We start from the raw sequence: 20,041 nt of genomic DNA, 5'->3' as shown, positions 1-20,041 counted from the left end.
TGATGAGAGACTCCCTTTTGAAGAATCATGTAAAATACAAGATGCATTCATGTCAGTTATTGAAAGAATGGTGCCCGACTTAACTGTGCAAGACAAGATCATACGTGAGTCTCAATTGTACAGAAAATGTGAAGGTAGCTTTTCAAGGAGTTTGGCTTTTAAACAACGGATAGCCGGTGAAGGAGCATTGGATCCTAGTAAGTACTAAGTATTTTTTTTTTTTTATTTTAATAAGTATTTAACAATATGTGTATCTAATTTTTTCCTTATATATAGTCTCTTGGTGGCAAACACATGGATCTTCGGCCCCTACGCTTCAACAATATGCAATACGCATATTAGGCCTTTGTTGCTCCGCTTCTGGTTGTGAGCGCAATTGGAGCACATTTGATTTTGTACGTATTTTTTGTATATTAGTTTGTAATTATACTTTTTACATCTATTTCTTGACTTAAATAAAGAGTATTTATGGATTCAGATTCACACCAAGAAGAGGAATAGACTAGAACATCAGCGCTTGAATGATCTAGTCTATATCCAATATAATCGTCGGCTTCATTCAAGGTTCCAAGAAAGAAGGGAAAATGGCAGCAATTGTGATCCATTAATTCTTGATGAAATGAATTGGAGTAGTGAATGGATAACAGGGGATTAAGAAGATGGAGATTTAGTCCATCCTGGAGACGACCTCACATGGGGAGATGTTGATAGAGCAGTTGGTGCATCTACATCGGTGGGGGGTCGTAATTTACCTAGGAGGGCTCAAGGATCAACAAGTGCAGCCAATATTTGCTACACACGTCGTGGTAGGGGAAGGGCCACTATTGAGGAATCGTCAGATGAAGTTGAAGAAGAGGTCCACGATGTGGTGCGTGATGATGAAGATATTGAAGAAGACTTTGGTGATGGGCCAACTGATTCTATGAGTCAACATCAACATGAGGGAGAAGAATTAGATGTTGATTTGTTAGCTTTATTATGGTTAAACAAGAACAAAGTTTAGCTTGATGGTTTATTTTGTTGTTTTAAAATTTATACTTTAAAGCTTACTAAAGTTTAGCATTTTGGTTTATTTTTATGTTTCTTAATTTCCATTAGGTGTTTTTAATTCTCCCCAGGTAGGATTGGAACCCATAGCCTATCACCTATCATGAGTCATGACTCATATATTAAGGAACAAGGTTTCTCTTGTTGCTTAGTGTTTTAGTATCACTAACTTATATGTATTGATTGACAGGGGGTTAAACATTAAAATATCATGGTTCATGGACTCATGGTCTATGATGGACTTTGTGGATCTCGTTTTGGGCATCATAGAGGTAAGTATATCTAACTACATACTTAAATAGTTAAATATTATATTATTTATAATATTTCATTAAAAAAAAAATATGTTGTTATGCACTTATGCCTTTTGTTTTATTTATAGCTTTTTTTTTATGAATAATTTTTTTATTTTTTGTTGTGTTTTCTCATGTTAGAAAATATATCACTTTGCAATTTGCATTGATATGAATTTCATGTTGAATGTTGATTCTTGTCTCTTAATGTTGCTTAAAGTGTGTACTTTTTTCCCTTGATGTTGCTTAAAGTCATGCTTCTTATATTTTGATATAACTTAAAGGCTTGATTTTTTACAACCAATTTAAAATTAAGTATATCATTGTTATACAGTTATACTAGATATTATAGATATATTAAAAAAATAGTAACGTCTTTTTTGGCGCCGTATTCGCCGTAAGGCGGGCGCCTTCTCGCCTAAGCGCTTAGACAGCCCTCCAGCGCCTTGGTTCGCCTTGGCGCCGCGACAACTATGGCTAGACCCCTTTACAAACATATATAGAAGACTCAAAAACATACTCAAACACTAAAAAAGAAAGGCTAACGAAATGCTTAACTAATGAAGTAACCTAAAATGTCTAGGAAAATGACTCAAAACAGGATTGAACTCGTAGAATCCTAATCCAGCCTCACTAAAACACTTAATAGCAATTAAAATAAAAGAAATCAAGACACTTAACTAATCCCATATCTAGTCTCTACCCGTGTTATAGGCCCATTAAAGTGGCCTTTACAATGTAAACACATAGGATCAAGGCCCAACACATAAATACCCCAACCCAACCCAAAGCTTATTTCCAATAAAATAAGCCCATTTAGGTGATTTTACTACATCAGATTGACCTGAATAAACTTAAATACCAAACAAGTAACTCAAATAGACAAGGAAACTTCCTCCAACCGCAGACTACTTCTGGAAGAGTTCCTAACTAACCCAAGTCTTGAAGTAGAAACCAAACCAAACAGAAAAAGGAATAAATCCTCTAACATTGGCTGAATTGGAGTGTCCTAATCTATCTTAACAACTTAATTAAGAGTGTCCTAATCTTAATTAATAAAACAGAAAACCAACCCAAAAGGTGTCGTAACTCAGCCCACTATTACAATAGATAAATTGATACTCCGACGACTTGGCTGAGGATAAGGAACCTGAAAATCAGGAACCCTGGAACAAGCTGAAAAACTCTTCCAAATTGGGCCCCACAAGTCCTGGTTTTCCAGTTTTGAACCTCCCTTGGGTAATAGGCTTGGTTTTGAATCAGAAAATGACCCAAAATAAGAACTGCGATCATGCTCGTGCTGTACCTTACCACCACAAAGCTATCTGGCAGGGCCAACCCTACCAAAACAAATTTTTTTATGGAAACCAAAAAAACATTACAAAAATAAAATCCAACAATGACAAATAGTTCAATAGGATTACAATAAGTCACTCAAATGGGAATTGTAAGATTATCTGAATGACATAATAAACTATTTATAGTACAATAAATTAATCTGATATTAGAGCTTTTAGCATTACACCATACCACTCCTGCAGGATCATCATGATTTCCATGGATACTGAACACTGGCAAGCCAACATTGAAGTGAGGATCTTCATAATTTACATGACCAAATCTGTAAAACAAATCAAAGCTATTACAAATCACATATGCCTTCTTCGAAAATGTTGATTGTCGAGTTATTTATACCCAAAAAAGGATTGGGTGGGGGGGGGGGGGGGGCAATGGGAAGGGGAAATACCTCTATATTGGAATCCCATTGGCTTAGTTTACAGTCAATATAGCCTGGGAAAGAGATGACCAACACATCCCGATTTGCCAGTAACTTTGGTTGTGAACCCCACCTCCCCAATCGACAGAGTGATGTAGATAAGTCACTTAATGGGCTTATTTTATTGCAAATAAGCCTTGGGTTGGGTTATATATGTGTTGTGCATTTGATCCCATGGGTTTTCTTTGTAATGGACCACTTTAATAGACCTAAAATATGGGTAAAAAGTAAGAAAACGAGTTTTAATTCATTAGTTTAGAAAGAGTCCTATTTTGAGTCTATTTTCTTTGTTATTTCAGTTTTCTACTTGATGCGGATCCAGGTTCCAAAAGCTGGAATCGGATAGCTTAAGGCCCACAATAATAACAAAATATCTCAATTTAATAGCTGAGTGGCAATCTTGTAAATTCAGAAACAATCATGCACATCCGATGTAAAATAATGGTGAGAGGGGCAAAGTGGAATAGAAAGTTAGAGGAGGGGTATTATGGAACTAGTAAAGGAATGAAGGAAACAATAGAACACAAGTTTAGAAAAAGAGGGGGTTAACTGTATTAAAAAAAAATCAAAAAAAACAAAAAAAAAACAAAAAAAAAAAAAAAAACAAAAAACAAAAAAAACCAAAAAAAAAAAAAAAAAAAAAAAAAAACAAATTAGGTCACTAAAGAATAAAAGAAGAAATCATCTTCTTCCTTCTCACGATACTAACTAGTGAACGGTGGAAAACAGATCCTGGTTCAACAAATGGATCTCTCTCCAACGAAGATCAATCGAATTGAATTCAGGGATCAAGTTCCTAACTCAAAACCCATTTTCCAGTCAACAAAAAGGTCCAAAGATCCAGCACTTAATCAACAAAATTTCTGGAAGTGAGACCTGGCGGTGGATACTGTCTTGGGTTCAGTTGCAGCAAGGTGTCTCCCCCTTGAAGTAGAATTCGGCCAAGAGACATAATGATGTAGGGGTTCCCAGGTAACTAAGTTTCCTACAAGGTTAACTAGCCAAGTAGGGTAGACTCAAGGGGCTTGGGTTGGACAGGGTAAGGGAAGCTCAGCAAATAAGATCGACATGCAAGTAAAGTGAGATTAATGAATAATGTAGCAATGAACAATAATCGTCTAAGCATAAAAGCACATAAACTCACTCAAGTTTCAAGTGGGAATATGGGGTAGGGAACATGGCAGCAACTATGTGTTAAGTTTAGCACGAGTCTATCAAAACATTAAGCAAACTAAGTAAACCAAACAATGCCTAAAATCAACCAACTAATGAAAGGTAAAACAGCAGAAGTTTCTTTAGGGAAAACAATAAGTATTGGCTTAAAAAAAGAAAAGGTAGATGTTCAGATTTCAGTGGGGACTAATGGAGGTAATGGGAGGCCAATGAATGTAGAACAGGGGGGTTCTTTACTTACTTCCTTGTTGTCTGAGGTCTGAGGAGAAGAGAAGAACTCGAGGTCCTCCAAGATAAAGATTTGCAGCCCACCCAACTTGATAAAGAACAGCAGTCCCGATTGTTGGAGAAGTTCCAGCAGCAACCCAGTTGGGGGTTTTCTCGATGGAGATAATCTCTAATGATGGTGAACAATTTCCGCAATAGGGCAGCAGCTACAGGGAAGACAGAAAACAGAAAAGAGGGGTGAAGGTCGAGAAAAGGAGAAGGAGAATGGGAGAGAGAGCCACAAGAGATGAGAAGAGGGAGAGGGCAGCAAGAAAGAATTCGTAAGGGGATTTGGGGGGGTTGTTTTGCCTTCAATAATCTTCATTCATTGAACTAGAACCTTGGCCAATGGCCTTACATAAATAAGAGACTAATTACTAAAAAGAAAAGATTATTCTAGGAATGCTATTTCATAAACAAAAAAACTTTCTAAAAAGAAATCAATAGGATAATTACTTAGTTTCCTAATTAACTTAAAGACTCAAATAAACAAAATCCTACGAAATAAAACTACTAAACCATCAGATTTGGTGGGAGCCACACAATCTTGGCAAAATTTGGAAGGAGAGGACTCGATCCAGCGCTGGAAAGGCTAGATCGAGCCTTCCTTTCTTCTTCTTCCTTCTTCTAATCCTCCAATCACAAAGAAGGTTGGGTCTTCTTCTTTCTTCTGTTGTACGTCTTGATGTCCCCATCAACTCTCCCCGGCTTGAAAGAATTCACCTCCAATAAATTAAAGCTCATGTAATATTCAAGTAGGTCTGGGTTGAGTTGTTGGACTTCTTGCATTGTGATCCAGGTGTTGTCAATTTTCGGACATCCACGCCACTTGACCAAAAACTCTCTAGAACCTCCAATGTGTGGATACAATCCTCTCATCAAGAACTTCTTCAACTTCTTCAGTTCTCCTCGTGACCTTAGGTACAGGTGGTAAGGAAGTTGGGAGAAGTGGTTGGGTTGGTTCAGTAGTATCATCAAGGGTGAAAGGGAAGTCCTCAAGATCATCAGGGTAAAAGGGGGTAATGGTAGAGGCACCATGGCATGGGACAAGATCTTCCACGTTGAAAATGTTACTGATTTCCATACTAGCTGGTAGATCAAGGACATAATTATTGGCACCTATCCTCTTAAGTACCTTGAAAGGCCTTGTGCTACGAGCATGTAGTTTGCTCGCTTTTCCCTGCGGCTTAATTCTAACCATCACCATATCGCCCTCTTGAAACTCTTGTAGCCTTCTGTGCACATTTGCCTTTGACTTATATTGATCATTGCTCAGTGTTGTCTTCTTATACCTGCATGCAAATCATGTATATGCTGAGCAAAAGACTCAACTAACTGGGAGGTCCTGGAACTAGACACCACTGGGATAAGGTCTATGGGTGCCCGGGGTTGGTATCCTGAACAGATCTCAAAGGGGGACAGACCAGTGGTAGGGTTCTTAGAACTATTATATGCAAACTCAGCCTGGCTAAGTACTCGATCCCAACTAGTAAGGTGTTCTCCTATGAGGCAACGCAATAAATTCCCTAAGCTCCTATTGACAACCTCGGTCTGGCCATCGGTCTGAGGGTGGAAAGCAGAGGAGAAACAGAGCTTCGTGCCCATCATTCGCCATAAGGTCCTCCAAAAATGACTAGTGAACTTAACATCCCTATCGGACACTATGGTAAGGGGCAACCCATGGTACTTGACAACCTCATTAAAGAAAAGTCTGGCTACTATAGATGCGTATCAGAGGTCTTAGAGCATGGGATGAAATGGGCCATCTTCGAGAAGCGGTCCACAACCACATAAACAGAATCATGGCCTCTCGAAGTTTTTGGCAGACCAAGCACGAAGTCCATGCTAAGGTCCTGCCAAGGAGAATGGGGAACGGGTAAGGGAGTGTACAAACCCGTGTTTTTCTTTTGTTGTTTCGCAGTCTGGCATGTCCTACACTGACTCACAACTCTAGCAACATCCCTCTTCAGTCCTGGACAAAAGAATCGGTCCTCAACGAGGGTGATGGTTTTATCTCGACCGAAATAGCCAGCGACTCCCCCAGCATGCAATTCCCAGATCAGGAAATCTCAGAGTGAAGTCGTGGGAATGCACAACTTGCTTCCTTTAAAAAGGAAGCCCTCCCTAAGTAGGTAGTCCGAGCGGTTGACCGGGTTGCCTTCACTCAAGGAAGTGAACGGCTCACTAAAATCAAGACAGGTGGGGTATTGGTCCTTGACTCGCTCGAACCCTACAACCTCTACACTCATTGCTTGGAGTAGCACACTAGCCCGACTCCTAGCATTGGTGCGACTGAGGAACATGTTCACCAGGCTCAGTGCATCTGCATCAGTATTCTCGACACCAAGTCTGTACTTGAGTACAAAAGTGTACTTGGAGAAACTCAACCCACTTGACATGTCTCTGGTTAAGTTTCTTTTGGGCACTCAGGTATCTTAGAGCCTGGTGGTCAGAGAATAGCACGAATTCTTGCGGTAAAAGGTAATGTCGCCAATAGCGCAGTGATTAGACAACCACATAGAATTCCTTGTCGTATGTGGAATATCGTTGCCTAGCTTTATTAAGCTTCTCACTAAAATAGACAATAGGGTGGCCCTCTTGTCCTAAGACACCACCTATCCCAATACCAGATGCATCATAATTCACTTCGAAGACCTTAGAGAAATCTGGGAGACGCAAGACTGGAGCTTCAGTCATAAGCTTTTTAATCTCATTAAAGGCCTTCGTAGCAATCTTAGTCCATTGAAACTCCTTTTTCATGCAATCGATGATAAGAGACATAATGGAACTAAACCAGTGAATTAACCTCCTGTAGAAAGTGGCTAAGCCATGAAAGCTTCTTACCTCATGGACATTAGTTGGCTCAGGCCACTCTACAATCACTCTCACTTTCTCAAGGTCAGTAGACACTCCCTGAGTTGACAACAAATCCTAGGAAGATGACTTGATCACTCATGAAGGTGCACTTCTTGAGGTTGACATAGAGTTTTTCTTGTAAGAGCACATGAAAAACCTTCTGCAAACAATCCAAGTGGGAAGACGGGGTCTTACTATAGATGAGGATGTCATCAAAGTAAACCACTAGGAACTTGCCAATGAATGGTTGAAGCACTTGATTCATTATCCTTATGACGGTGCTAGGTGCATTTGACAAGCCAAAAGGCATGACTAACCACTCAAAGAGGCCATCCTTCATCTTGAAGGCTATCTTCCACTCATCTCCAAGCCTAACCCTAATCTGGTGGTACCTGCTCTTGAGATCAATCTTTAAAAAGATCGAAGAGTTGGCCATCATATCCAACATGTCATCAAGCCTAGGGATAGGGAACCTATACTTGATGGTGATCTTATTGATGGCCCTACTATCAACACACATACGCCAGGTGCCATCTTTCTTTGGCGTGAACAATGCAGGTATAGCACACGGGCTAAGGCTTTCCCTAATGAATCCCTTCTGTAGCAGTTCATCCACTTGCCGTTTGAGTTCGGTGTGTTCTTTGGGATTCATTCGGTAATGGGGTAAGTTCGGGAGAGAGGATCCTGAAACTAAGTCAATAGCGTGCTGGATGTCACGCATAGGCTGTAACTCATCAGGTAGTTCCTCAGGGAATAACCTCTCGAATTTCCTCAACAAGGGTCACACTTCTCTAGGAGCCTCAGTGAATAAGCATGACCTATCCATAGTTTTTAAGGCGCTGGTAAGGCGACCGCCTTAGCAGCGCCTTGGCGCTGATGCAGTCTAGAGATGGTAAGACAGTGCTCCGCCTTATTGAAGTGGCACCTTATGGGTTTTTTTTTTTTTAAACACATTTTAAAATTACTTGATGAAGATTCCAAATATAGATTTTTTATTGGTAGGTGTATGGTTTTGTTAACACTTGAGATGTATGGGATCATCTTAACTCCACCAAAAATAACCAAAACAAACAAAACAAAAACCCGATTCACAAACAGGGTTTGGATTTTGTCAAGGGTTTTAAGAAAGGGCTTTGAGAAGGAATCAAGGAACAAGGAAGAACCACTGATCCAGGCGACCATTTTGCTCCGGCAGCGGTGAGCTTCATTCTTCTTTGACAGGAGTAGAAATATAGTGGATGACCTTAGGGCTTAGGCACTCATTTTGGCATCATAGAGGTAAGTATAATAAATACTTGTATTTTTTATGTCTTATTTTCTTTATATTTATAATTTTGTTTCATAATTATGTATTTATATTATATGTTAATATGTTATGATGATTGATGATTGATGAAGATGAACTTAGTTTATTCACTTTATTGATTTGTTTTCTTAACGAATATCTTACATTGGTATGAATATGAACCTTTAATATTTATTTAATATATGAGTAATAGGATTCAACTGGGATTTGAGCCAAATACATTGGTTTTATAAAAAAAATTACACAAGAACGCTTTAGTCAATAAAGCGACGCTTTATGCCCGCCTTATCACCATAGTTGTCATGGCATCGCCAAGGCGGCGATTTGGCGTCTTGGCTGAAAAAGTTCATGACAGTGCTACGATTTACGTGACTCACAAATGGCGGTCGACATTGGCTGATAGGCGTCGCTATGGCACCGCCATGGACGCCAGGTCATGCCTGATTCACTAGGCGGTCGATTTTTTGTAAAATGCAAAGTGATTTTGATAGGGCTATGTTGATTTTTGATGATTTGATGTTGCTTAGTGTTGGTTTTATATGTTATAGGGTATATATTGTAGGCTTGTAGCATGCTAAATAACTTTAGAAAATAGGGGAAATAAAAAAATAGCATACTAAATAACTTTAGAAAATATGAAAAATAAAAAAGAACACATAGGCGATTTGACCGCCATGGCAAAACCATAACGGGCGATTCATGGCCAAATCGATTAGCCACCCCTCCACCGCCTTGGATCGATTTGACGCCGTGACAACTATGCTTATCACTAAGGCGCTCCGAAAGACCCTCAACCGCCTCTATCGCCTTACCGCCTTAAAAACTATGGACCTATCGGTATTACTCTGTATGGCAACTAGAGCATAAATCACCCCTGACTCTTGACACTCTCTTTCAAATTGTTGTTGATTTAAAATGTTGAGTATTTTGGTGGGGATGTGTTTAGATGTACTTCGTTTGCGTTCTGGAACCCTAACTTCCCTAAGGGCACTGGGGGTCAGTCTAATCTTCTTCCCTTTGAACTCAAAGATAGGTGTTAGACTTCCCGTAATTGGTGACATCCCGATCATATAACCAGGGTCTACCTAGGATGATGTGGGCAACATCCATTTCTAGGACATCACACCACACTNCTCAGTGAATAAGCGTGACCTATTGGTATTACTCTGTATGGCAACTAGAGCATAAATCACCCCTAACTCTTGACACTCTCCTTCAAATTGTTATTGATTTAAAATGTTGAGTGTTTTGGTGGGGGTGCGTTTGGATGTACTTCCTTTGTGTTCTAGAACCCTAACTTCCCTAGAGGCACTGGGGGTCAGTCTGATCTTCTTCCCTTTGAACTCAAAGACAGGTGTTAGAGTTCCCGTAATTGGTGACATCCCAATCATACAACCAGGGTCTACTAGGATGATGTGGGCAACATCCATCTCTAGAACATCACACCACACTTGATCCTCATATCTTACAAAGCGTAGGGGAACTAAATACCTCAGATTAACAGGAATGGTAGACTGATCAACCCAGGCAACCTTGTAAGGCCTGGGGTGGGGTTTAGGTTTGAGGCCCATTCGAGCAACAACGTTCTTGGTGATCACATTCATGTAACTCCCGCTGTTTATGGCGACGTGGTAGTTCTTACCCTGATGACATGTGTAAGTGATGAAAATATTATTTCGTCGCCAATCATTGCTATTCCTAGGTTGTGAGACCATGCAACGCACATTGCCGAGCTTGAGGTCACCGGCCTCCTCGGTGTCCTCATCAGATATGGTCTCATCTGGTCTATGGTCCTCATACTCATGGTCCTGAAAGCCCTCTTGGTCACCTTCTTCAGGGGTCTGCTCTTCCACATAAAGATTTCTATTGGGACACTCTCTGGAGAAGTGACCAAACCCGCGACACTTGAAGCACTGTTGTTGCCCACTACTCTTGGGTGCTTCTCCCAAAATTCCTTTACCCTTGTTGTCAAATTGACTCTGTTTTGCAGCAGTGGGTTTTGGGAGTCCAGTTGAGCCTTGGGTGGTTTTCTAAATTGGGACTCCCCAGCTTGGAAGCTCTTCCTTTGAGAATAAGTTCTCATAGAGGATTCCATCTCAAAGGCTATCCTGAAGGCCTGTGGAACGTCTCGCACTAGGTGGGGTGCCATATGAGACTGAATTTCGGAGTTGAGTCCGGTAAGGAATCTGGATAGTGTCTGCTCAACATCCTCCTGAATACGGCTTCTAATTTTCAATTCATTGAACTTGCTCATGTATTCGGTCACATTCAACTTTTCTTGCTTCAGGGTATTCATTTCATTTAACAACTGGAGCCTATAAGTGATAGGCAAAAATTCCCTCTTGAGCCGCTCTTGCATTTCTACCCAGGTGGTGATTGGCTCAAGTCCTAGGTGGTCCTCCTGGTACTCTAGGTCTGTCCAAAAGTCCTGGGTAGCTCCAATAAGCTTGAATTTAACAAATCGGTAGCGGACTTCCTCTGATATATCGTAGAAATCGAAGTACCTATCCATCTGCTTCATCCAATCCAGAAGGATCCTAGCATCAATCTGACCATCGTAGGTAGGGGCATCTACCTTAATAATCCGTCTAACATCAAAGCCCCTATCATGATGCTCATAACCCTCATCATCTCCATATTGGGTTTGGCATCTTGGCGGTGGGCCTCGACCCCTACCACGCCCTAGGCCTTGGAAGTTATCCCCTATCTGATCATAACCATCAGTCTGGTTATTCTCATTTACTTCCTTAAGGTTAGGGCCTCTACCCCTAGGTTCAGTGCCAGTTGTGTTACGGCCTTGCCGTAGATTAGGGTTTTGGGCATTTATCTCGAGGGCAACCAACTTATCGGTAAGGGCTTGGAGATGGACAGCTTGTGTTTCTTGTATGGCTTGGACGGCTTTCATGAATTCAGCCAATTGCTCAGATTGGGTGGAGGTGCTAGGGGGGTCAGACATGTCCTGGTATGCTTTACCACTACGAGTAGACATAAGGAGATGGGCAGTCAAGGTACGGTTGCCACCAAAGACTCAAGGTTTACTCAGAATCTCCAATTGAGACAGGTAGTTAGCTCTTTCACTCTTGAGGCTAGAAATCTCCCTCCCAAGTATGTGCTTTTGGAGGGAATAGCATCCAATGCTATTTGGTCCCGCCAACTTAAGGAAGAAAAGGGTGTCCTCTAATCTATGATAACGCTCTCTTAGCTCACACTCGACTACGGACAGATTGCGACGGAGACTAGACCTCAAAAGGTAAGACATGTAAACAAGGGACAACAGTACCTAATTACCCTAAACTTAGACATAACCATGTTCTGATACCAAGATGATGTAGGGGATTTTCTAGACAACTAAGGTCCCTACAAGAGTGACTCAATTAAGGTAAGACAAACTTAAGGGGGATCTTGGGGTTAGGTTGGGATTTAGATATGCTCAATAAAACAAGATTCAACATACAATAAATAAAGACAAATGAACATGTAGCTAGGAACAATATCAATCTAAGTGGAAAAACACATAAAAACTTACTTAAGCTTCAAGTGGGGACATGGGGAAGGGAACAAACGTCATACGAATGTTAGGTTCAGCACAAATCAATCTAGACACCAAACAAGATATGCAAACAATCAATATCCTCTAGCAGCCAACTAAAATAGAAAATCAGCAAGGGTTTTAGAGATATAACAGTGAAGAAAAGACTTAAAACAATAGGTAAAATAGGCATAAACGAAGGGGCAGGGGTTGGTTTGAATGATAATGGGCAGCAAGATATAACAGGGGATTAATGGAGGTGGGGGGGTTTAGTTTAATTACTTACCTTGTTGCTGTCCCGGTCTGAGGAGAAAAGAAGAAGCTGAAGTCTTCAAAAAAAAAAAAAAAACAGAGGTGCAGTCCACTTTAATCGATGAAGGAAACCCAGTTTGTTGGTGAAGTGTTCAGCAATGGCTCAGATGGGGCTTATATGATTGAGATGGTCTTCCACTGTTGTTCAGTAGCTGCAGCAAATGTAACAGCAACCAAGAGGACAGAGACAGTGAAAGAGAGAGACGAGATGAGAGAGAATAGCGAGAAAGAGAGGATGAGATAGAGAGAATGAGAGAAAGATGAGATTGAGAGAGAGAGAGAATAGTGAGAGGGGTGGGAAGGTTTGCTCATTGGCTGCTTTCAATAATTTTTCATCATTCCATCGTGGCCTAGGCCATTACATAAATAATAAACTTAGTTACTAAAAATAAAAAGAGCCAATTGGAAAGTAAATAAAGACTTCCTAAAAACTAACAACTAATAAAGTAGTTCCCTAATTAATTAAAAGACTAACAAGGAAAATAATATTCTAAAAATAAACTACTAAACTAACAACTAATGGGGCCCACAAGATTTGCTGAAATCTGGAAAAGAGAGAGGGACTCGATCCAGCGCTGGAAAGGCTGGATCGAGCCTCCTTTTCTTCCTCCTTTTTCTTCTTCTTCTTTCTATTCTTCCAGCCACAAAGATGGTTGTTTCTTCTTCTTCTTGCGTCTGATTTCTCCATCACGACCCCATTAAGTTGGGAGAAGGCAAGTTTGTATGTTGTTGAAGATGTTTTATGATCTGCATTTGATTGGAACCGGGATAAGGTTACTATGAGACTTGAAATGTAGTTCAAATCCACGATCATTTTTCAGTTTAACCCAGTTGAAGGAAGCCAGAAATTTTTTTCACCGTCTTTTGTGTCTTGATTCGCTGTTTGTGGGTGAGTTTTGAGCTGGCATTGCTATTTGAATTCTCATGCTCCCTTCCCCACTCCCTCCTCTCATTATTTCTCGGTTCTGGGCTAATTTCTACTTTCTTCTTGTCTTTCCTTCTTAGAAGATAACATCTCTAAATGACTAAATCTCTCTCTGTTTATCAAACAAGCTTTTTCTGGCTTCTACAGGAGAGGGTGAGAAGTATTTCTGAATATGAAGTCCAATTTGTCTCTGCAAGGTGGCAGAATGTCTCTGCAAGGTGGCAGAAGAGTTAATAGGTTTGGGCTCCCTTGGATTTCATTCCAGTTATGGTATTTGTCTAACAGGGTTATACTGATACATTTGAAATGCAAGATGATAATTGATGCACTGGAATTGTTAGATCCTGTGCCTGAGTGAAACCTCTAACATAATTGTTGTTGATTTTGTTGATTTGAGAGGTTATAACAAGACTACACTTGTTGTTTCTACTCATATTTGGGAGTTTTCGGGTGTCATCTCCCATATTTTGCCACAATAATTCAGCTTTTGCTGAATTGGAACTTGACTCTTGTTATTTTCCCTCCAGTGTACATCAATTCTGCTTCTGCCCGAACATCTTATTGAAAAAATTCTTTTCTTTTCTCTTGTTCCACTCCACTTCTCATTACCAATGAAAATTTTATTTTACTTCATTTCACTTCACTTTAGACTTAACCAAAAGAGGCCTTAGGTTCTCTGTTCTTATTCTGGTTGTTGGGTTTTATGTTGCTAACCTAAGAGAAAAAAAATGTATACAAATCTGTTCTTGTTTTGGAACATTAGAAAAAGTATACAGGGAAAATATTTTTGTCCATTCAATTCTAATTAAACCATTTGGATCCTCAGCTTCTATGGTTCTGCTTTTATTTTCTTTTACCTTTTTGAGGGGTTATGTTTTTCTCTCTTACTGGTAACAGGGATGTTGATGCCCTCTTTTCTTCCTGGTTTATGGTCTTGTAATTAAGTGAGAATTATTTAAGTCAAATGTAGAGGGAGGGAGGAAGTTTATTTATTTATTTTAAGAGAAACAGTTTATATAGATACAACAAGCCTCCTAAGGGAAGCAGCACCACAGATAGATGAATCACAATTTCAATTTTATTTCATTTCATTCAATCTATTTTTCTCTTGTTAAAAGAAAAAAAAAAAAAATGCATGTACAGGCAGTTTGAAGTTTTTATATATTTATTTATTTTATTTTTAATTTAAAAAATATATTTTTTATGCATCTAATAGTAAAAGTGGATTTTGTGACCTGTCCCAGGGAGGATTTCTTCACTTCTTGTTCAGAATTACTGGATTGGAGAATTGGAGAAATATCGTCTTTGCTGTTGGGTTTGAATTTATAAGATCATGCTCAAGGTACCATCTAATCAGGTTGCAGGCCACCAAGCTGGTGGTGGAAAGCTTGGCCCACTCATGGATGATTCAGGCCACTTTTGCAAGCCCCTTCAGAATGATGAACGTGGGTCCAATGAGGTGGCTTTCTACACTTCTTTTTCATCCAACACCAGAATCCCAGACCACATCCGTCGATTCTTTCCTATCTTTTATGGCACTCAGCTTCTAGAAGCTTCAGATGGATCTGGTCTGCTTCCTCACCTTGTTTTACAGGATCTCGTCTCCAATTATGTTCATCCATCTGTTATGGATGTCAAGATCGGCTCCAGGACCTGGTATCCCCAAGCGTCTGAAGACTATGAAAAAAAATGCGTTATTAAGGATAGAGAATCCACAAGCTTGTTTTTGGGTTTTAGGATTTCTGGCTTGCAGACTTATGAAAATGAGGAATCAGGGTTCTGGAAGCCTGACAAGAAGCGTGTCAAGGGTTTTACTGTGGATGATGTGAGGTCAGTTTTGAGGAAGTTTGTTTCTTTTAACCCATCTTCAGATTCGAATCCGGATTGTTCGTTTGCATCAATTGTTTATGGTGGTTCTACTGGGATTCTGGCACAACTGTTGGAGCTGAAAGCATGGTTTGAAGATCAAACAGATTTTCATTTCTACTCTTGTTCAGTTCTTATGATGTATGAAAAAGAGGCAGCGCTGGAAGGAAGGACATGTAGTGCTGAAATCAAGCTGGTCGATTTTGCTCATGTTGTGGAAGGCAAAGGTGTAATTGATCATAACTTCTTGGGGGGGCTATGCTCTTTGATAAAGTTTGTCTCAGAGATACTAACCTGCCCAGATGAATGCACCATCAAAGGTGGTTTACGGGTACCTGAGTAGAATTGCTTTGTTTTTTGAAAATAGTGTCAAGGAATAACGATAGTATTTTTAACTGGTGAACTTTTGGTTCCTGCATTTAACTTTCTCATTTCCATTGCTTGTTCCCTGAAGATTTGCCATTCTTTTTTTGCTTTAATTTTTTTCTTCTAATAGCTTTGATATCATTGACGTTAATGAAAGAGATTGGCTGAATTTAGATTAGTGATTGAAGAGTTTCAAAGTACATGATTTGCTACTTATTTTTATACTGATTTTACCTGAAAATTTTCCTTTTATGTTGCTTTTACATAGAAACAAATGGATCCCTAACAATTAGTTTTTCAAAGAGATCTTGAAGAATCCTTGTTTGATGGAGAACATGAGAATCCCATTACTTTGACCCCTTGCCAATCAGATTCCCAAGACAAGCAAGAAAATGAAACTACACACCATTTGATCCATAAGTTGATCGAGCCTTAAAAAAAAAAAAAAAAATATATATATATATATAGTTCTTGTTGGGTTTATTAGATGGTTTAGAATTATTAAAATAGTTTCTACGTAAATGATTCTGCTGGAGGCTGGAATCCCATTAGAATGGGGTTGAGCATGCATAAGTACATAGAGAAAAATGGTATCCATGTTTATGTTTATGGTATGATAAACATCAGAATGCTCTCTCCATCTGTCTTTCCAATGAATGGTATCTTCTCTCTCTCTCCAAAGTCAGTTCTTAACCATACGTTGCCTTTTTTTGCTTGTAATAGCATATTGGAGATTCCATTCTACCTAGAGGCCTCCACGCATGGGGTTTAGTTTGTTATAGTTGTTGCTGGTATTAAACATAAGAGTGAAGGGAGACACTCCCCACGATTTGGACTTCCGATTAAATGCTTGCCACTGTGGTGAAACAGCAAGTCAGTGAATCTAAGGATTGATTGCTGGTGAAGCCTTGGTCATGTCCCCTGCCCTCTCTTCTTCTTCCTTTACTCTTCCTATTTTCCTGCATGCATATCCATAGATTGCATGGGATGCTATTGCTGCAATTTTGGACTCATGTTTGAAGGTAGAAAATGGATCTCAGTCCTCCATCATTGCTGTCGAGGTTTCTCTATGTTTCATCAGCAAATACTGTCGATTCCAAAAAGGTACAGCAGCTTGTAGTTCCGGTTTCCTTCTCAATTCTGTCCTCAAGTTACTACTGCTGTAACAGTGGTTTCAACCTGTTGACACTGGCTCAAACTTGATGAGTTTATTCCCTCTTTCCTTCCATTCCATTCCATCCGCTCGAGTTTGAGGTCCATCAGAGTTGGTGGTCTGTAGTTATTTCAGTTTCTATTCCTTACTAATTCTGTTTCTTTTAAGTTTCAATTTTCTGTCCACCCCTTGAGCTTCTCTTCTAACCATTGGATCTCTTTATTTTTTCTCCATGAGTATGTCAGTTGATCTTGTACATATGTTGTCTCATCCTCTGCCTCCTGTGACCTTCAGTCAAGTTGTTACTGCAGGCGCATCACTTCTCATACAAATGTGTTTAGTGTTAAATGTTCTCTCTTGATGCCCCTAACCTGATGATAGTTTTGGTTTCTGCGTTGGTACAAGCCCCTATTCTATCACCCTCAAGGACTTTCTTATGTCTATATCATTTTGGTCCTTGCTGATACTTTCTGTTCTATAATAAACTGCCTTAGCTCACTCTTCTTCCTTTCTGCTCCAATTCCTAGTCATTTCTCATCTCTCATGGTGATTTGTGTTCATACATATAGATAGTCTACCAATACTAGTTGAATTAAAGAGGTCGACGATGGGAACACGAAATTATATTTCCATTTTAACTTCAATGGCAACCTCACAGTTGCTTGTTCTCATTTGCATAAGATTCCAAGGCCTCAGCCCTATCATTACCTTCATTTTTTGTAGTTTCTCATTTTTTGAACTTGGTAGTGTATCTCATTGTAATATATAGTGCTTCTCTTGTGGTAAATTTGGTGACTTCAATCAACTCTATTACTTGTTTCATTGACAAGCCTTACTCTCCAATTCTTGCGTTCCTTATGCGATTTCATTCTGTTTATTAACCTCCTCTACTACCTGTAAAGTTTACATATCCTTTTGATGATTCCTCATCGAACTACTGTTTTTAAGGTCTCAGGAATTGTGGGGAAGCCATTAAAGTTGCTGGCTTTGAATGGCTCCATAGGGAACTGAATAGACTACAACTCAGGCAGAAATAATGTGGTTTAACTTTAACCATTAGCTTACTTAACATCAAATTTCAAACATGCAAATTATCATGAAAAAAACCTGCAAATTCTTCTTCTCTCCCTAATGAAATCTTTAACTTCGTGAAGCCTTCACCCCATTACTATCTAACCCTGAAAACTCCAGTGAACTCGGAAATAACATGAAACATATAGCAAATTTATTTATTTATTTATTTTTAAAAATTTTTTAGACTGACCTGCTATGAGAGGTGTTCTAAGTGGGCCACCTATTTCTACCAATTGGACCGGTGATGTAGTAATTCTAAGAGAACTTTCTAATTATGGCACATAGATAAATTTTTTCCTTTCACATAGATAATTTTTTTCCTGTACAAAATCATATTTTTTAAAGAAGGCAAAAGGGTATAGAGTTAAGTAGACTGTCTTGTCTTGCCGTTAGCCTCAATTTGCCACCTGGCAATTGGATAGATTGTGGAAGGTTAGATAGGACACATGTCAAATTTTAAATTTAAATTCAATCATATAATCTCCCTATATTTCATATGACTATGCAACCATCGTAAACGTAGTTCTGTGCACCCTTTCGATAGTATTGAATTTTTAAGTTATTCATTTAGTGATTGGGTAAGTTTTGTTTGGGCTGAAACTTGACATATAAATAGGGGACCTTGAGGTTTATTTGTCTGCAAAACTTGGGCTCAATCTGATCATACGTAATTTTATCATTGTATGTTACACCTGTTTAACATCTTTTGTGCTTGGATACCCTAAACCCAAACATAGTTTTTAAAACGTTAGGTACCCTAAAAATAATTTTGAGTTCAAGTATAATTTATCTCCCACTCCTGCTACCCCAACCAAAAAAAACACCCCAACATTTTTTTTTTTTTTTTAATGATAGAAATAAACAAGGCATTCTTGTAGTAAAAAAAAAATGTAGGTGGCTAATTTCCAAGTAAAAAATTAGTAAAACAAATGCAAGTTTAAAGAGTAGATGGGGGATCGAATACATTACAACACCCAATTTCTTCCATTTGGCATACCTTCTTCAGGTGAGGAACATTCATCTCAATTCACCTTTCTTAAAACTTGGTGACTTAGGCGAGTCAAACTTTGTAAGATCATAAGGTTTTTTTCCCCCTTAAATTGTTATTTTTCTCTTTAGTTACCTCTAGAGTCTATAAATATGTATCATGGTAATCGATGCACAAATGAGTTTACAATAATAATCATCTCACTAGTAGAAAACATAACAAAATGTAGGGAAAAAAGAAATAGAGATGGGTTTTGTGCACGCTCATGTATGGTGCATGACCATGCACAATTCCGTTGGATGGGAGATGAGGTTTTATGGTGCACCCATCAAATCCATCCAACAGCTGTGTGCATGATCTTGGGTTCTTTCACCTAATAAGCTGATTTATGGGGTTGAGGTCTTCCAATGTTTATATTATATGGCTAGTTGACTATTCCTCTAACTTGCACCCTTCTTCGGTGTCAAGGTCTTCATTGATATGCTACACACAAGCTCATGTGTCAAGGTCTCTGTTCCTCTGGTGCATTTTTAACAAATTTTCTTTTTTCTCATCCTTAAAAAAAATAATAATAATAAAAATAAAAAAGAGAAAAAAATTAAAGAAGAGAAAAAAAAGAAAAAAAAAAGAAAAGAAATCATAAATCATTGAATTTTAAGCTTATACCATTATATACATGTTTAATAATATAATTGACTCGGGTAAAAAGACCAAATCTTATAAGAAAAAAAAAATTAAATAAATAAATAGAGGGATCACACAATATTGAATTTTGAACTTACATCATTAGTATGAAATATAAGAAAATAAAACATGAAATAAATAAAAAGTGAAATAGGAAAAAATTAAAAATAAAATAGAAAAGATGAATTTTGACAGCTGTGGGATTTGAACCCACGCCCTTTCGGACCAGAGCCTAAATCTGGCGCCTTAGACCACTCGGCCAAACTGTCAATTAGTTATAAATTGGATACCTAAAAATAAATTTAACAGATTATTAAGTGTAATTGTTACTTCGTCACTAAATAAATTCGGAAAGAATGGTCGGCCCAACTCAAGCAGTCCGTTAATTTTATTTACATTATTCTGGCCCATTATCCCAGCCCCAA

The 20,041-nt window shown here is 38.9% G+C and overlaps 1 protein-coding gene and 1 non-coding gene across 2 annotated transcripts; one reads left to right on the top strand and one right to left on the bottom strand.

The window, feature by feature from the left end:
• Positions 1 to 13,026: 13,026 nt before the first annotated feature.
• On the top strand, positions 13,027 to 15,804 carry LOC122071037 (inositol polyphosphate multikinase beta-like). Its single transcript, XM_042635303.1, has 2 exons — positions 13,027 to 13,722; positions 14,730 to 15,804. Exon 2 carries the CDS (start codon positions 14,819 to 14,821, stop codon positions 15,692 to 15,694), a length of 876 nt encoding a protein of 291 aa, XP_042491237.1. The 5' UTR covers positions 13,027 to 13,722; positions 14,730 to 14,818; the 3' UTR covers positions 15,695 to 15,804.
• Positions 15,805 to 19,805: 4,001 nt separating this feature from the next.
• On the bottom strand, positions 19,806 to 19,885 carry TRNAL-UAG. The gene has a single exon. It is a non-coding gene; the product is annotated as a tRNA-Leu (tRNA).
• Between the last annotated feature and the right edge of the window lie 156 nt (positions 19,886 to 20,041).

The sequence above is a fragment of the Macadamia integrifolia genome, unplaced genomic scaffold (assembly GCF_013358625.1).
Source record: "Macadamia integrifolia cultivar HAES 741 unplaced genomic scaffold, SCU_Mint_v3 scaffold_176A, whole genome shotgun sequence".
NCBI lineage: Eukaryota > Viridiplantae > Streptophyta > Magnoliopsida > Proteales > Proteaceae > Macadamia > Macadamia integrifolia.
This window is presented reverse-complemented; position numbering and strand designations above follow the sequence as displayed.